Consider the following 13680-nt stretch of genomic DNA (forward strand, 5'->3'; position numbering starts at 1 on the left):
AACCCACTTAGCATGTTCTCGACACCACTTTCTTTTCGCTGAAGCGTCTTCCGCGGTTATCAGCTATTTGGAAATTGGAACCTGATCACGGATGTTCAAGTTATACAACTTACATCGGATTGTTATAATAGGCTATTTCGCTGATGTTATTTTGCCGTGGATCCTTTAGGACATCACCTGGAACACCGTTCCTCGAGATATATCTAACATGCTGCCATCTTAGATACACTTGCGCCAACAGCTGCACACCTACAATTTGACCTCTTTGAAATTCAGAGATCTCTTATTTTATCACCACCGTTTCCCCGCTTCAATACACGCTTCAGTCCTATCCCGCCTAATGAACTACAAATGATCATGATCACTAAAACCTTACTAACAACGGCCACGCACTGCATACATATCTTCAGTGTTATCGCCTCACACATCTTAGGCAATTCCATTATTTTAACAACCATCTGTATACATACGGTGTTGAAAGAAGTAGTGATATGAATGGGAATTCTGTATATGTTTCCTAGATTTAATTTTTGTGTTTGATAATGCGAAAAGAAGATAAATGTAAAAATCATTAAGTAAAAAGAAAGTAACTGAGAAGTTAATAAGAGTAGTAAATAGTGTGTGTAAAATTGTAGTGGGAAATGTTAGAATACATGAAAACAAACTGAATAATTTAAATAGAAAATGGATTGAAAACAGGATGGTAGCCTTGAGTCTATTTTTATTTGCAGTAGTAATGGATGTTACAATAAAATGACAATAGTAAATGTAGACAGCTGAAAATTAAAGTAAGACAGTGTAATCTGCATCCGTGATATATAAGAAATTGACTTCTGGAGACAGTGTAGCATTAACAGCAAATGATATGACGAAGTTGGAGAAACTAATAGACCAAAGGACTTACAGTTTAAAATATAGAGGAATGGAAATAAATCCTAAGGAAGGTAAATTACTGGAAATTGGAAGGAACCAACAGTTAAGTTATATGTGAAAGGAATAGAATAGAATACGTAAATGAGTTTAATTATTTGGAAGTAATATTTAATAGTAAAGGATAAATACATGAAGAAATTAAACAGAGAGTACAACATGTAACATAAGTGTACTAACAAATAGATAAAACAGCTTTAGGAAATAAGAAATCGATACACAAACAAAAGTATAATTTTATACACCATGTACTTGCCTCCTTAACTGCATGGAACTAAGTTAGAGCAGAAATGGATAACAAAATAACAGCTGCACAAATAAAAGTTTTGAGAAATGTAGCAAACTTAACGATAAGAGAAGTGAGACAAGGACTTGAGCAAGAGTCAATAAAAAGATAGTAGGAGGAAGACAGCTAGAATGGTATAATGTATTACATAGGAGGATGAATAAAGAAATGATACCACTACGAATAACACAGCAAGATTAGTAGAATGAAGTGAAGGATGCAAAGCAAACACAGCCTGAATGAAAAGAATAGAAGAAGAGGGAAGGCAAAAAAGAAGGAATCTAAAGAGAATGAGATAGGCGGCACAAGAAAGGAAGAAATGGTAGGAATAGGAAGTGAAGTGAGTATACATCGATCTATAGCTTGATAATACTATGACGTCGTCATATTACATTGCATTCCATCATGGCGCTCACGTTCTTTCTTTCTATTTTTGCCTCTCCCTGTCTGAGAAGGCAATTTAGAGAAAATGGTCATGGTTTACTTTTTAGTGTTGTGATTTGATTATATTTCCAATATTTTCTGGCGAGTAATTTGGTTTCCATTCCCACTTTCGATTCTTGGATTTTTTTTTTTTTTTTGTCCTAACCATGCTATACCAGATACGTATACCAGAAAATAGAGAAAACATAATCACACAATAAAAAGTACACTTGTACTATTAAGTACAGTTTTAAGTAAACACTTCTGCTAAAACACTTTATCAAATGGGATTGAAAGTCATAGATTGATGTATATTTCCCTCCTCATAAAAGAAGTATAACAGATAAAATGTATTGTTATTCTTTTGAAACTCTGTGCATACATATATTTTTTTTTTATTTTTAAAAATCCATATACTTTGTTTACTTGTAGGGTAATAAGCCTGGAGAAGAAGAAAGAGGAGGTGATAGCAGTAACAACGAAAGCCAGTGGAGAGGAGGAAGATAGTTCATCTAGTGCTGATGAAGCAGAGTTTGAGGAGTATTTGGACTGGCGAGCCAAAAAATCATGGAAATAAATGCAATTAATTTGCACACAGCTTGTCGTGTATATAACAGAAGACTTTGTAAATATATTTTATATATTTTTGTAATTATTGATTAGAAGAGACCTTTTTTTGTGTGTTTACAGTGTTAAGTGAATGGATACTTCAGAATCAATATTACATTTTGGAAGACAGATGTACGATACAATCAGGGAATAAGTTATATTTTCATTTGTTATTTTGTACTATTTCTGTGTAAAAATATTCGTTTCTGGATTTCTATATGCTGTTCTGCCTATATAACTTCTCCTTCACTCTTTTCTTACGTGAAGGAGAAATTTATTTTGTCCTGCTAAAACTATTCAGTGAATGAAGTTCAACAGACATCATTATAATTGATAAGTTACTCTCATTTTTGTGGTTGGGCTTAAGTGGCTGCCTTTGCAATTTATATCTATTCTTCATAGCAGGTGCTGTTTTGGAGAAGCATTAGTATTAAGTTAACAGTTTCTTGCAAAATCATCATCTCATCTTTATGATACTAATTTTGAATCAGGGAGGAACAGTGTGTTCGTGATATTCCTTCGCAGTGGTGAACATTCTTTTTTAAAATATAAAAATTGCTAATATAGAATATTTTACGTAAGTATTTATGTAAAACATTCGTTGTAGATATTTAACACATTGTGGAACTTCGTTATCTTTTTGAGTATTCAAAATTTACATTAAAGATGATACAATATAAATATTTTAATTAATGTTTAATTCTTTAAATATTATGTAACACACAAGCATTTCCTTCTACCTGTTGTTTTGAGAAGCCATTTGATACACTGTTTATCTGCAGAACATATCAATCTTTTGAAATACATAAACGCCTACAGTATATTGATATTATGGTCTTAGCGTTTTTATGGTTCGAAAAATGCAGTAAACGTTGATGGTACAGGCGAAATATATATATATATATATATATATATATATATATATATATATATATATATATATATATATATATATATATATTTGTATATGCTTTTCAAAAAGTAAAATATTGGAAATCTTGCCATACTGTGATTAAAAATCAAACAAAATCAGCAAGACAACATCTTGAGTACGATTCAAACAAATATAAAAGTTCTAGGACTGTTTCTCTAAAATTCTCGAACTGATATTAAGAGACGCGAAGTGGTGCTTCATATGTGTTGTGAATATATATCCCTGGAAAGTTTCCTATAAATCTATCAGGTGGGAGGTTTGCGCATATCAACGCATTGTTCTTTGTGTTTTGGCTCATACAACTGGAGTTGCAGAAGTGATGTGGAATTAGAATAGGAAACGGTGTTGATGGGACTGATATGTTTTCCTGACATGTAGGCAATGAAAACTGCAATACAAGGTTAGTAAGTAATGTTAGGCTGAAGCTACTCATTTTTGCCATAGCTCAACCAGCGATTAAGTTTCATGACGAAAGAAGTCTGGAGTCTGCAATGGGAAGCTGTTAATTACACTCAAGCCCGGTCGTCATGGAAGTTCTTTCTTGCAAAGAAATGATCGAAATACCAGAAGATTTGGTAATCAGTGTGAGAGATACCAGGAAAATACAGTGGGTGAGGAAAGATTTCATACTGCATATCACGGACAGTCTCCACCGTTCTTTGAGGGCGTGCACAGAAATAAGCATTAGAACACCATGTCTAACTCTGGAAAAATTCAGTTTTCCTTCTTCCTTTGTATTCAGTATGTCTAAGTAAGTGCTCGTGCGAATTTACGCAATTCGACCGCCATTGGTTTAGCAGAAAAAATATAGGGGTAGTGGGGGTAAGTGGGGACACGGTTTGCAACGTTCAACTTTCAACTACTGTACCAGTAATAGTTTTCGGATTATCAAACTGAAAGTATGGTCATATTAACTTTGGTTTGTACACTTGATAATCATAGGATCCATTTTGAAGCAATCTAAATACTTGTTCCACAATAAAATAACTAACCAACTCACTCTATGGCTTATGGAACCCGAAGGTTCAATGCCGCGTTCACAAAAGCTCTCCACTGACTTCTATCCGTAGCCAACTGGATCCAGTTTCTACTTTGTATTCCTATTTCTGCGAGATAACGCTTATTAAAAATCAGTTACTATCCCCACTTTCCCCCGCTTTTTGGGGTAAGTGGAGACATCCCTATTCCCTCCCATATGTTAGCACAGGCAATAAAGAAGGGAAAGTGAGGACAGAGCACCGGTTGTCTACTGCTGATAGGTCCAAGTTTCATATTTCCGCTGCAGTTCTAGCCAGAGATACAGCATTTTGAAAATTGTACTGTGGCAAATTTAGAAAAAAGTTATGTCTATATTTCAAAAATATGTTTTATTTTCTTCAGAAAACTCTGATATTAGAAATATTTACTGAACATCATTTACTCATCCCAGAGACATTGAAATAATGAGAAATATGTTATTACAGTTTGCCCTGAGGCTTGACATTTGGTATTGGGAAAGTGGAGACAAAATAAGCTTTAATGTTGTAAATAATGATAATAATAATAATAATAAAAAGAGTTTCTGATGAGCACGTCTCTGGACTATGATAACCAAATACTGAATACTAACAAATGGACTGGTGAATAACAGTTCTAAAATGGACAAATAAGAATAAATGTAGGCTACACCCTGAAGCCTATGTAGATTCATAGGGCGTTGCCTTAAAAAGTGATAACTATTACTGAGCATTGTAAAACATCTACTATCCATTTCATAAAGATAGGCCCCTGACTTCGCGGTGCTGCCGTGACGTCAAGTCAAAACTTATATTTCATTGTCGTACCTCGTTGGAATTGCTGGAATGTTATCTTTTCAATACTTAAGACATAAACATTTTCTTTGTACTAGGTAGTGAGAAAAAAATAAAAATTAATGAAAAAGTGCGTATTTTTTCGTACTTTTTTGGTAGATCAATGTTTATAGAGTTACATCTCAGAAAAGAGATCGCGTGAAATAATTTCCTGTGTACAATATGTAGATGCATTCATTAACTGTAAGTTGTGAAAAGTTCAATTTTCATCACTTGATATTTTTTGTGTAATTAAAACAAATGTACGACGCTCTGATCTCCTTTACCATGGTAGGTAGAGAAACGTACAAAACACTGTTCGAAAATTTGGAGATCTAGTGTTCCAAATATTTGGAACTATTAACAAAAAAGGGTTTAGTTGGTAGAGTATTTATTTATTTTTTTTAAATGTTTACTTCAACATATTCTCTGCGTTAAGCGGTAAGCCATGTTGCAGCCCAATCTTTAAATTCCCCGCGCTTGTATAAAGAGACAGCATACAGTAAATGGAAGTGCTGCAACGCTGTCGTGCAGTGTTGTTGTGTTCAGGAAGCTTGTAGTGCGAAGCCTACTTCATAAGAATGTAATAGGAAAAAGTATTTATTATAACCTTTCACAACATCATAAAAATATTAGTGCATGTACACTCATGTCCAAAATTATTGTCGCATGTCTATAAATAGAATTATTAGAATTAGAATTATTGTAGGAATATAATTTGATAACGAATTCGCCTGGTATTTCTTATAATGTTAGTATGTGTATAATCGGCAAAGACATGTAGGCTATGTGGCAAATTTCATGTCAAAAGAGCAGTAAATAAGAACAATAAAACGAAACTAAAATTTTCTTATCCATTTAGCAACATTTTGTTTTACTCATGCTAATTTTCGTATTCTTTTCCTACGAAATTTATTACAAATATACATTTCCCGACTCTACATATAGTATCAGTATTAAAAGTACCCTGCAAAATCATTATCAAATTATATTCTTACAAGAAGACAGTTATAGGTATGCGACAATAATTTTGGACATGAGTGTACACATCTCAATGTAATCGAAATAAAACGTTGAAGTAACACATCCAAAAACTCATCTCTTAATCTATTTACTTCATTCACTTTCGTCATGGCTTTGTTGACTCATCGCTGCTCCTGCTATCTTCCCTAATATTTATAAACAATGGCTCCATTTCTACCTCAAGATCTATCAGTATACACACTCTCCAGCTTACGAACATGTTAAAGGTTAAAAAGAAATGTACTGTAGCCTTGGCAATCGTGTGTTCACCCAAGTTCTGTGATCAGTTCCCCTGCCGAATGTAACACAGAATGAGTCCTTTGTTTTCTTTCAACGAAAGTAAACAATGTAATGAGTAGGTGACGAGGGCTGTATTTGCGTCTAATCACGTCGCACTGATAAGGTCTTCAATACTTCCCTTCGGTTCGTAGGCGTCAAAAACTACACACACACTCACATCATATGGGTTCATTGCAATGAGACGTACGAATGGGCATTTATATTTTCGTGAGTATATCTTGTGCTTTTTGATTGAAAAAAAAAATGGATATTCCTTCGCGAGCGGCGGTATTACAAAAAGAAGAGGCAAAATGTTTAGCGATAATGAAATTGCAGAACTGATGAATGACTCCAACTCAGACGGTTATGAGTTAGTAATTAATAGTAAGGACATTGATTATTCTGTGCTCAGTGGCGTATCCGGGAGTGAACAAGATAGTAGTAACTCTGTCTCAAGTAAACCTGAGGCTGCGCCGAAGAAAAAAAAAAAAAACACGTCATTCCTATTCAAAGGCAGATTCTAATGTAGCTTGGAGTTCTTAGATCTGAAAACAGATTTTCTGTGAAGTGTAAATTCAATATTACATATCAACTAAGGTTGTATCATATAATAAGCTTTGTGCGTGTTTTTGTTTCTGTGCAAGTGTATTTTGTACTGCGTGCAATAAGTGAAAAATTGACAAAAAGCAACAAATTTTCGAGGACCATCACATGCAAATACAAACAAGATAAGAGTTCGCTTTTCTAATTTCGAACACTTGGTACATTTACTGTATATCCTGTTAATTTCTAAGAAATTGGTTTAAAATCTGGGAGACATTACATTTTAAAAATATCTCTAAAAAGTGCCGGGCAGTGTGCGTGATAAGTTTAAATACCCGTCCGGCTGAGAGTGTATATGCGCCAGGAAAATGTGGCAACATAGCACTCAGTATAAACTGCGATAGCGAAGGGCGTAAAGCAGAGAAAATCATAATGTCATATTTGTGATTGTTTATCTTTTAAAACAAGTCAAAACAGTTTGGTTGAAAAAGCTACTTTAAGATCTTTCTAAAAGTTTTTTCAGATTGTTAATACACCGCAGCAATTCAGAGATAATGATGTCTCACTTTTTACTGAATAATAAGAAAATTACTACGTGCTGAGTAATGAAATTTTCAGAACTTACAGGTAATAGATGCACCTACATATTCTGCACAGGAAATTATTTCATGTTATCTCCTTTCCGAGATATAGTCCTATAAACATTGATTTACCAAAAAAGTACGAAAAAATACGCACTTTTTCATTAATTTCTAATTTTTTTCTCACTATACAGTACATAGAAAATTTGGATGTCTTAAGTATTGAAAAGACAACATTCCAACAATTCCAACGAGGTACGAAAGTGCAGTATAAGTTTTGACTGGACGTCACGGCAGCACCGCGAAGTCAGGGGCCTATCTTTATGAAATGGATAGTAATACAAATCTATTTATAGTTTATACGATACATACAAATCAACACGCACGGCAGTGCATGGCAGCCAAGATCCGCGAAGAAACTAAAAACTTGCCTGCACTGCCGTAAGCATATTATACACGAACAAGAGTTTTGGGTAAAATCGCCGATTTCGAGGCTTTGTAAAACGATTCTATTAAGGGTAGAAACATGAAATTTAGAATTTAGGGAGATATTCGAGAGATGTACTAATATGCCAAATCTCACATTCCTACGCTCAACCATATTCGAGTACTGGACCCCTAAAATATGCAGTTTTCAGGCTCACTGACTCACTGACTAAATTATCAAATTGATTAGGTACTTCCCAATAAGATAGAGACGTGAAACTTTCCATAAAGGTACTTTATAATGACTCGAGTATGGGAAAAGTCCGAAATCTAAGGAATATGCTATGGGAAATTTTTTATGGGCAAAAAAGTGTCCTTAGCCAGGAAAAAAATAGTACCACTCACTAACTCATCAAATTGATTAGGTACTTCCTAATGAGATAGAAACGTGAAACTTTGCATAAAGGTACCCGATAATGACTTGAGTATGGAAAAAGTCTGAAATCAGAGGAATGTGCTATGGGAAAATTTTTATGGGCAGAAACTGTCCTTAGCTAGGGAAAAATCGTTTCATTCTCTCACTTATCAAATTGATTAGGTACTTCCCAATGAGATAGAAACCTGAAACTTTGTATCAAGGTACCCGATAATGACTTGAGTATGGAAAAAGTCTGAAATCTGAGGAATGTGCTATCGGAAAATTTTTATAGGCAAAAAAATGTCCTTAGCCAGGACAAAAAATCGTTTCACTCACTCATCAAATTGATTAGGTACTTCCCAATAAGACAGAGACATGAAACTCTGCACAAAGGTACTCCCATGCGCAAAAAATATTGCGCGTATACTGTAACTCACGATTTTTCGCATTTATTCCATTTTCCTTACGTTTATGGGTAAAATTCAGTTATTAATATGTGGGGATAATAGAAAGCAATCCACCTAAGGAGATATTTCCAAAAAATATAATAAAATAATAAAAATATAAGCAAAAAACAAAATTATGCTCGGTTTTGTGTATACTGGCAACGATGATTTCTAGGGATTTTTCAGTAGCAAAGCACGATTGCGGAGGGAAATTGACAATAGGCAGTGAACAAGCTGGCGTAAGAAACTGGAAAGTGGACTAAAATATTGAATTTATTGGTTTAAACCTAGTGCCTAAAGGGTTTGCCAAATATAAATTAGCTTCTGTAACCAAGATGTCGTACGGAAATATAGAAACAAAGAGGAAATCTCCTGTCTTGAGGTTGGAAGTGACATACGCTTTGGATATTAGCATTTATTTGTTAAGAAAAAGAGAGGAAACAAGAAGTAGTTTCCATGGTTAGGTGGGTAGCGTGGTGTATTAGTAATTCTTACACTATTTTGACACAAGATCGAATCCCATCCCGTCCCATCCCATCTTTTTTTTTATACAAAACATTATAATTTTCATGTTAATAAGAACCGAAGCAATATAATAAGGACATAACTTATTGATATTTTGCTGTAATGAATTATTTATCCAGGTTTAGAGTACTATTGGTAATATATATTGTTTTCAGTTCATGCTGTTGTATAGCTTCTCTCATCCTGTTTTCTTGGGAAAAGAACAATTTTGTCTCCAACAAAATGTGAAGGATATATACGGACAGAAAAAGATATCTTAGTACCAAACGTGATTTATCGTGATGAAATGGACTAGTTTGCCATTATTTAAAAAAAAAAAAGTAAATTATTAAAGTTTGCTTCTCTTTAGCTTTTAGCTAAAAATATTTTTTTCTTTATAATACTATACTTTATAAGGCAAGGTGTGTGATCATACCCACAAATTTAGCTAGGGAGTGAAAGATAGTTGTTTATGCAAACATTTTACAAGTTTAGGTGCGTAAAACACCAATACACCATGGTCTCGCTTATCCGACCTTCCTTTGTTCCACATACCGTATGATCCGACATATCATTGCAGATAAGCACCAATCGGCAAGAAGAACTACAAGTTGTGGTCTTAATCTATTTTTCATGCTCTGGAGTTTATCGCCTAGCGCGCCCGTCTACACCTTGACTAGTATGTCTATCATTCAGTGTAGACACGTATCCATGTTTTCTATTCGGAGGGGGCCCAACATGAATCCTCGTAAGCACATAATTTGAATGTTTTAAAAACATCAATAATAATAATAATAATAATAATAATAATAATAATAATAATAATAATAATAATAATGCAACAATTTTGTATTTCTCTTAAACTTTTCCTACTTTTCATTTATAAACCGGTTTACTTTAGAAACTGCATTATAGCACAAACAAAACGAAACGTATTTTCGAGAGAAATGTAACTAAAGAAAACTGTCTGCTACGTATATCACATAACAGAAATAGCAAGAAGACATTGAGTGTATCGTTCTAATATATTAAAATTAAAAGCAGAACGGAAACGAAATGTTAATTCTATTTAAAACTGTTCTTTAATTCCACTTGATATAGTTGCATTATGGTATGTTCTTAGAATTATAACAAGAAAACTGCACATTGCCCAAAGTTTGGAGACTGACTCCAAGTAAACTGATATAAAAGAACCTCAAAAGGGTAAAAGCAAGTTTATTAAAAAGTCGGAAGGGGACAGCCCACAGGCCCTCATGCTGGATACGTTCCTGATTCAGTGCAATGCATTTATTTGTTATAAAACATGATTATTAAATGTGTAATATGTAAAATTATACCATAAGTTTTACTTTTAATAGGTCTTTTCTTAACACATCCATATTATCCGGCGTTCTGCCTGCCTGTTTATGTCGGATAAGCGAAACTCTACTGTATTTCCAAAGTTAGGATATACATGAACTAGAATTGTATCGTCCTAGAAGAGACAATAGTGTGAAATGCTTATATTAAAAGGCTGAAATAAAACAAGCATAAGTACTGTTTTGGTAGCGTGAGAACAAATTAAAAACAATTCAATATATTTCCTAAATATCAGATTATCATCTTATTGTGTCGATTTCTACCGTATTCGTTTTTAAACATAGTTTTAAAAGTCATACCATTCGCAATATTCCTAAGGAAATCGAAAGAAAAACTCCTATGTGCCTCTTGTGGCAATGCGGCTTAAGTTCATGGTCCGAAACCGATTCCCACGTTAAGGTATAGATAGAGTTCCCGTATTTCAAAACTGCAAATCCGGGACGCTACTAAATTAAGAGAATCTTTGAAATGCTTAAAATTGAAAGAAGTATTGAATACTAATTTACTTTCCTCCATTAGATAGAGTTGTTCAAGTATTACGTTATCACATTTTTATTCATTTCACTAGACCCTCTTCCAAGGGCACCGATTTCTTTGTAAATTGGGGGGGGGGGCATTCAAAAGTAGAATATATATATATCTGAGGATTTTAAGACAAATTGCACTCAAATTATGCAAATATTGTATATTCATAAATACAAAGGTGGCCCACACGAGCTTTGGGGGGGCCTGGCCAGCCGCCTCCTCAGGATCGGCGCCCTTGCCTTCTTCCTAGTTAAGCAAACGTAAGCAGATGACTTACTCCCTTCCCCTGGTAAGCAATTTTTTTTTTTTTTTTTGTTTCCTCAAGATCTGTTGTGTTTCGTGAAATAACGACAGGAATTTCCTGATTACTTAACCATCTAAATGAATGTTTTCACTTACAGCCATCCCGTCGATTCGCGTTGCCTAGGACTATAATAATAAGGGTCAATAATGAAGATGTGACTTCCATATCAAACATGAAGAGACATGTGGATCGGAGATCTTTCTTTGTTCGAACTTTGATTTTTTTCAAATCCATGATGGGAAATTGTATTATGAGTACAATTTTCGAAATTAATAGTATACAATCGTAAAAAATATCTTACAAAACGATGGTTTATTGCAAAATACTTTGACTTAAAGAATAAATTACAAGTAATAAACTTGTTACTTTTCCTGAAGAGTCTAAGTCTTGAATGAGACGGAGGCTCTCGAGTGTAGTGCTTGGAACGATCGCCTCACTTGTTCTACCTTCTCGTGGGGCAGCCTTGATTCGACTTGATCCTAAACGGATTACGCAGAAGTCGAAGTCGGAAGATGTTCCCCATTGTTCCAAAACACTCTTGGTCGATTACAATCTGCCTCACTTGTAAGGGGACAACCCCATGCCGTAAACGTCGGTGGACTACCGATAGGCAACTAGCAACATGTCCCCAAAAATTGGCAGTCCCGCAGCGATGATCGTCGGTGGTCCCACTTCCGTTTAGAAAATTATACCACCAGTGGAAGAGAAGCTACGGATAGCCAACGAACCACATAATTATTCCCCTAAAATACGTTAAATCGCCTATATGCGTAATTTGTTTGCATTAAGGTGAGTCTAAAAACATTTTTAAAAATGTAAAAAAAAAAGTGCCCTGAGCTAGGCGTGAACCACCAACCTTAGGGTTACTAGTTGCGTGTTCTTCCGAATTCGCCACGGAGGCTATTATGAAGACATAGCTTGTAGAGTGATAAATCGTTTAAGTCTTTTTAATATTTCTAATCAGAGTGCTCCTTTAACCGTGTATATTTGACGATAATTGTTTGGAATCAGATCAAATGCACTCGCCATGTAATTTTATAGCAAAATGGCAAGCGTCTATTTACTTTTTTCACAGTTCTCCCATATTCACTTGCTAGTGATCGGCGAAAGTTGCCATGTAAATTCATACAATTATACGCACCCATCTCAAGATTTTTCACGTCATGATGTAAAAGCAGGAGTTACTCTTGACCCCTGGAGCTCAAGTATTGTCCTTATAGTAACAATTCGTCAGGGAAAAATAATATAAAATAATAACTGCATGCACATGACTGGCGATAGTTCATGTTGGTCCCTTTGCGATTCTCCGTGACAAACCAAAGGAGCGCGTATCAAAATGAAGTCCTCGCTGTTACGCGTTGGTAAGTAACTTCAATACCCCCGATTCTAGATATCAGCTTCGACTCGACGAATCCCTGCCACTAGGGGCACACTAGCGGCAATCCTTCGACGCGTCGCTATATCGACGATCGCCATTTACAGGCAAGTGGGTCACTAGGTGTTGGCGACGTGCACGGCATGGGGAAGCTAATAAACTAACAAACCAATAAATAAATAAATCTAAAGCCTTATAAAAAAGTTTTCCCAAAGTTTACATCTAGCAAAATCATTTGTTGGTATTCCAGAACTGTAAATTCACCTTTATTCATAATTTACTTCTATCGTAGTTTTGATATGAGAATGATATGTCTGAAATAGTAACACAGGTCATTAATACTTTTTTTTTCTTTAGTCAGATTTAGCAGTTTTAGTTAACAGTCAGTCAATTTCGATCTGTGATTTCAGAGCTTTAGAGATTTCCTTAAATTTTTCACTTCTACAACAGTTTGCAACTAACACCATTAACGTATCTCTTTCGATATTTCCAAAGGTAATCGCTTGGTCACTCCCAGTATATTTCAAACAATAAACTAATTACGGTGTCTTACTCCATTAATCCGAGCTACATTTTAATATCCAACAACTCTGTGCATTTTCCCTTAAATCTGCAAATTTTCTACTAGGTTAAAACTGAGCATTTTCTATTTTCTTCCTTTCTTGCTAAAACAAAAGTGTTCTTTAGACAACCTAGAAATGATGAGTCTATACTACATTATATTGTATAGGGCATTTTATGTAGCATATATTTGACAGTTGGACACTTTCTTCGTATATTGAAAGCAACAGGGATTAAGTCCTTCGAGAAGTAAACAAATTATTTTTAATTCGTGGAATTGTGCCAATGCACTAGGTCCAGAGAGTTTTTAATTTAAGATGATGAT

General features: G+C 34.6%; 1 protein-coding gene across 1 annotated transcript in view; it reads left to right on the top strand.

Moving 5' to 3' along the window:
* The window catches only part of LOC145678531 (zinc finger protein 830), a 65380-nt gene extending 62443 nt beyond the window's left edge, over positions 1–2937 (top strand). Inside the window, exon 6 of the mRNA XM_081748779.1 lies at positions 2072–2937. Within this exon, the coding sequence (XP_081604905.1) occupies positions 2072–2216 (145 nt within the window). The 3' untranslated portion in view covers positions 2217–2937. The remainder of the gene's footprint in view (positions 1–2071) is intronic.
* Positions 2938–13680: the final 10743 nt, after the last annotated feature.

This window comes from Thermobia domestica, chromosome 2, assembly GCF_964235325.1.
Source record: "Thermobia domestica chromosome 2, izTheDome1.hap1.1, whole genome shotgun sequence".
Classification (NCBI taxonomy): domain Eukaryota; kingdom Metazoa; phylum Arthropoda; class Insecta; order Zygentoma; family Lepismatidae; genus Thermobia; species Thermobia domestica.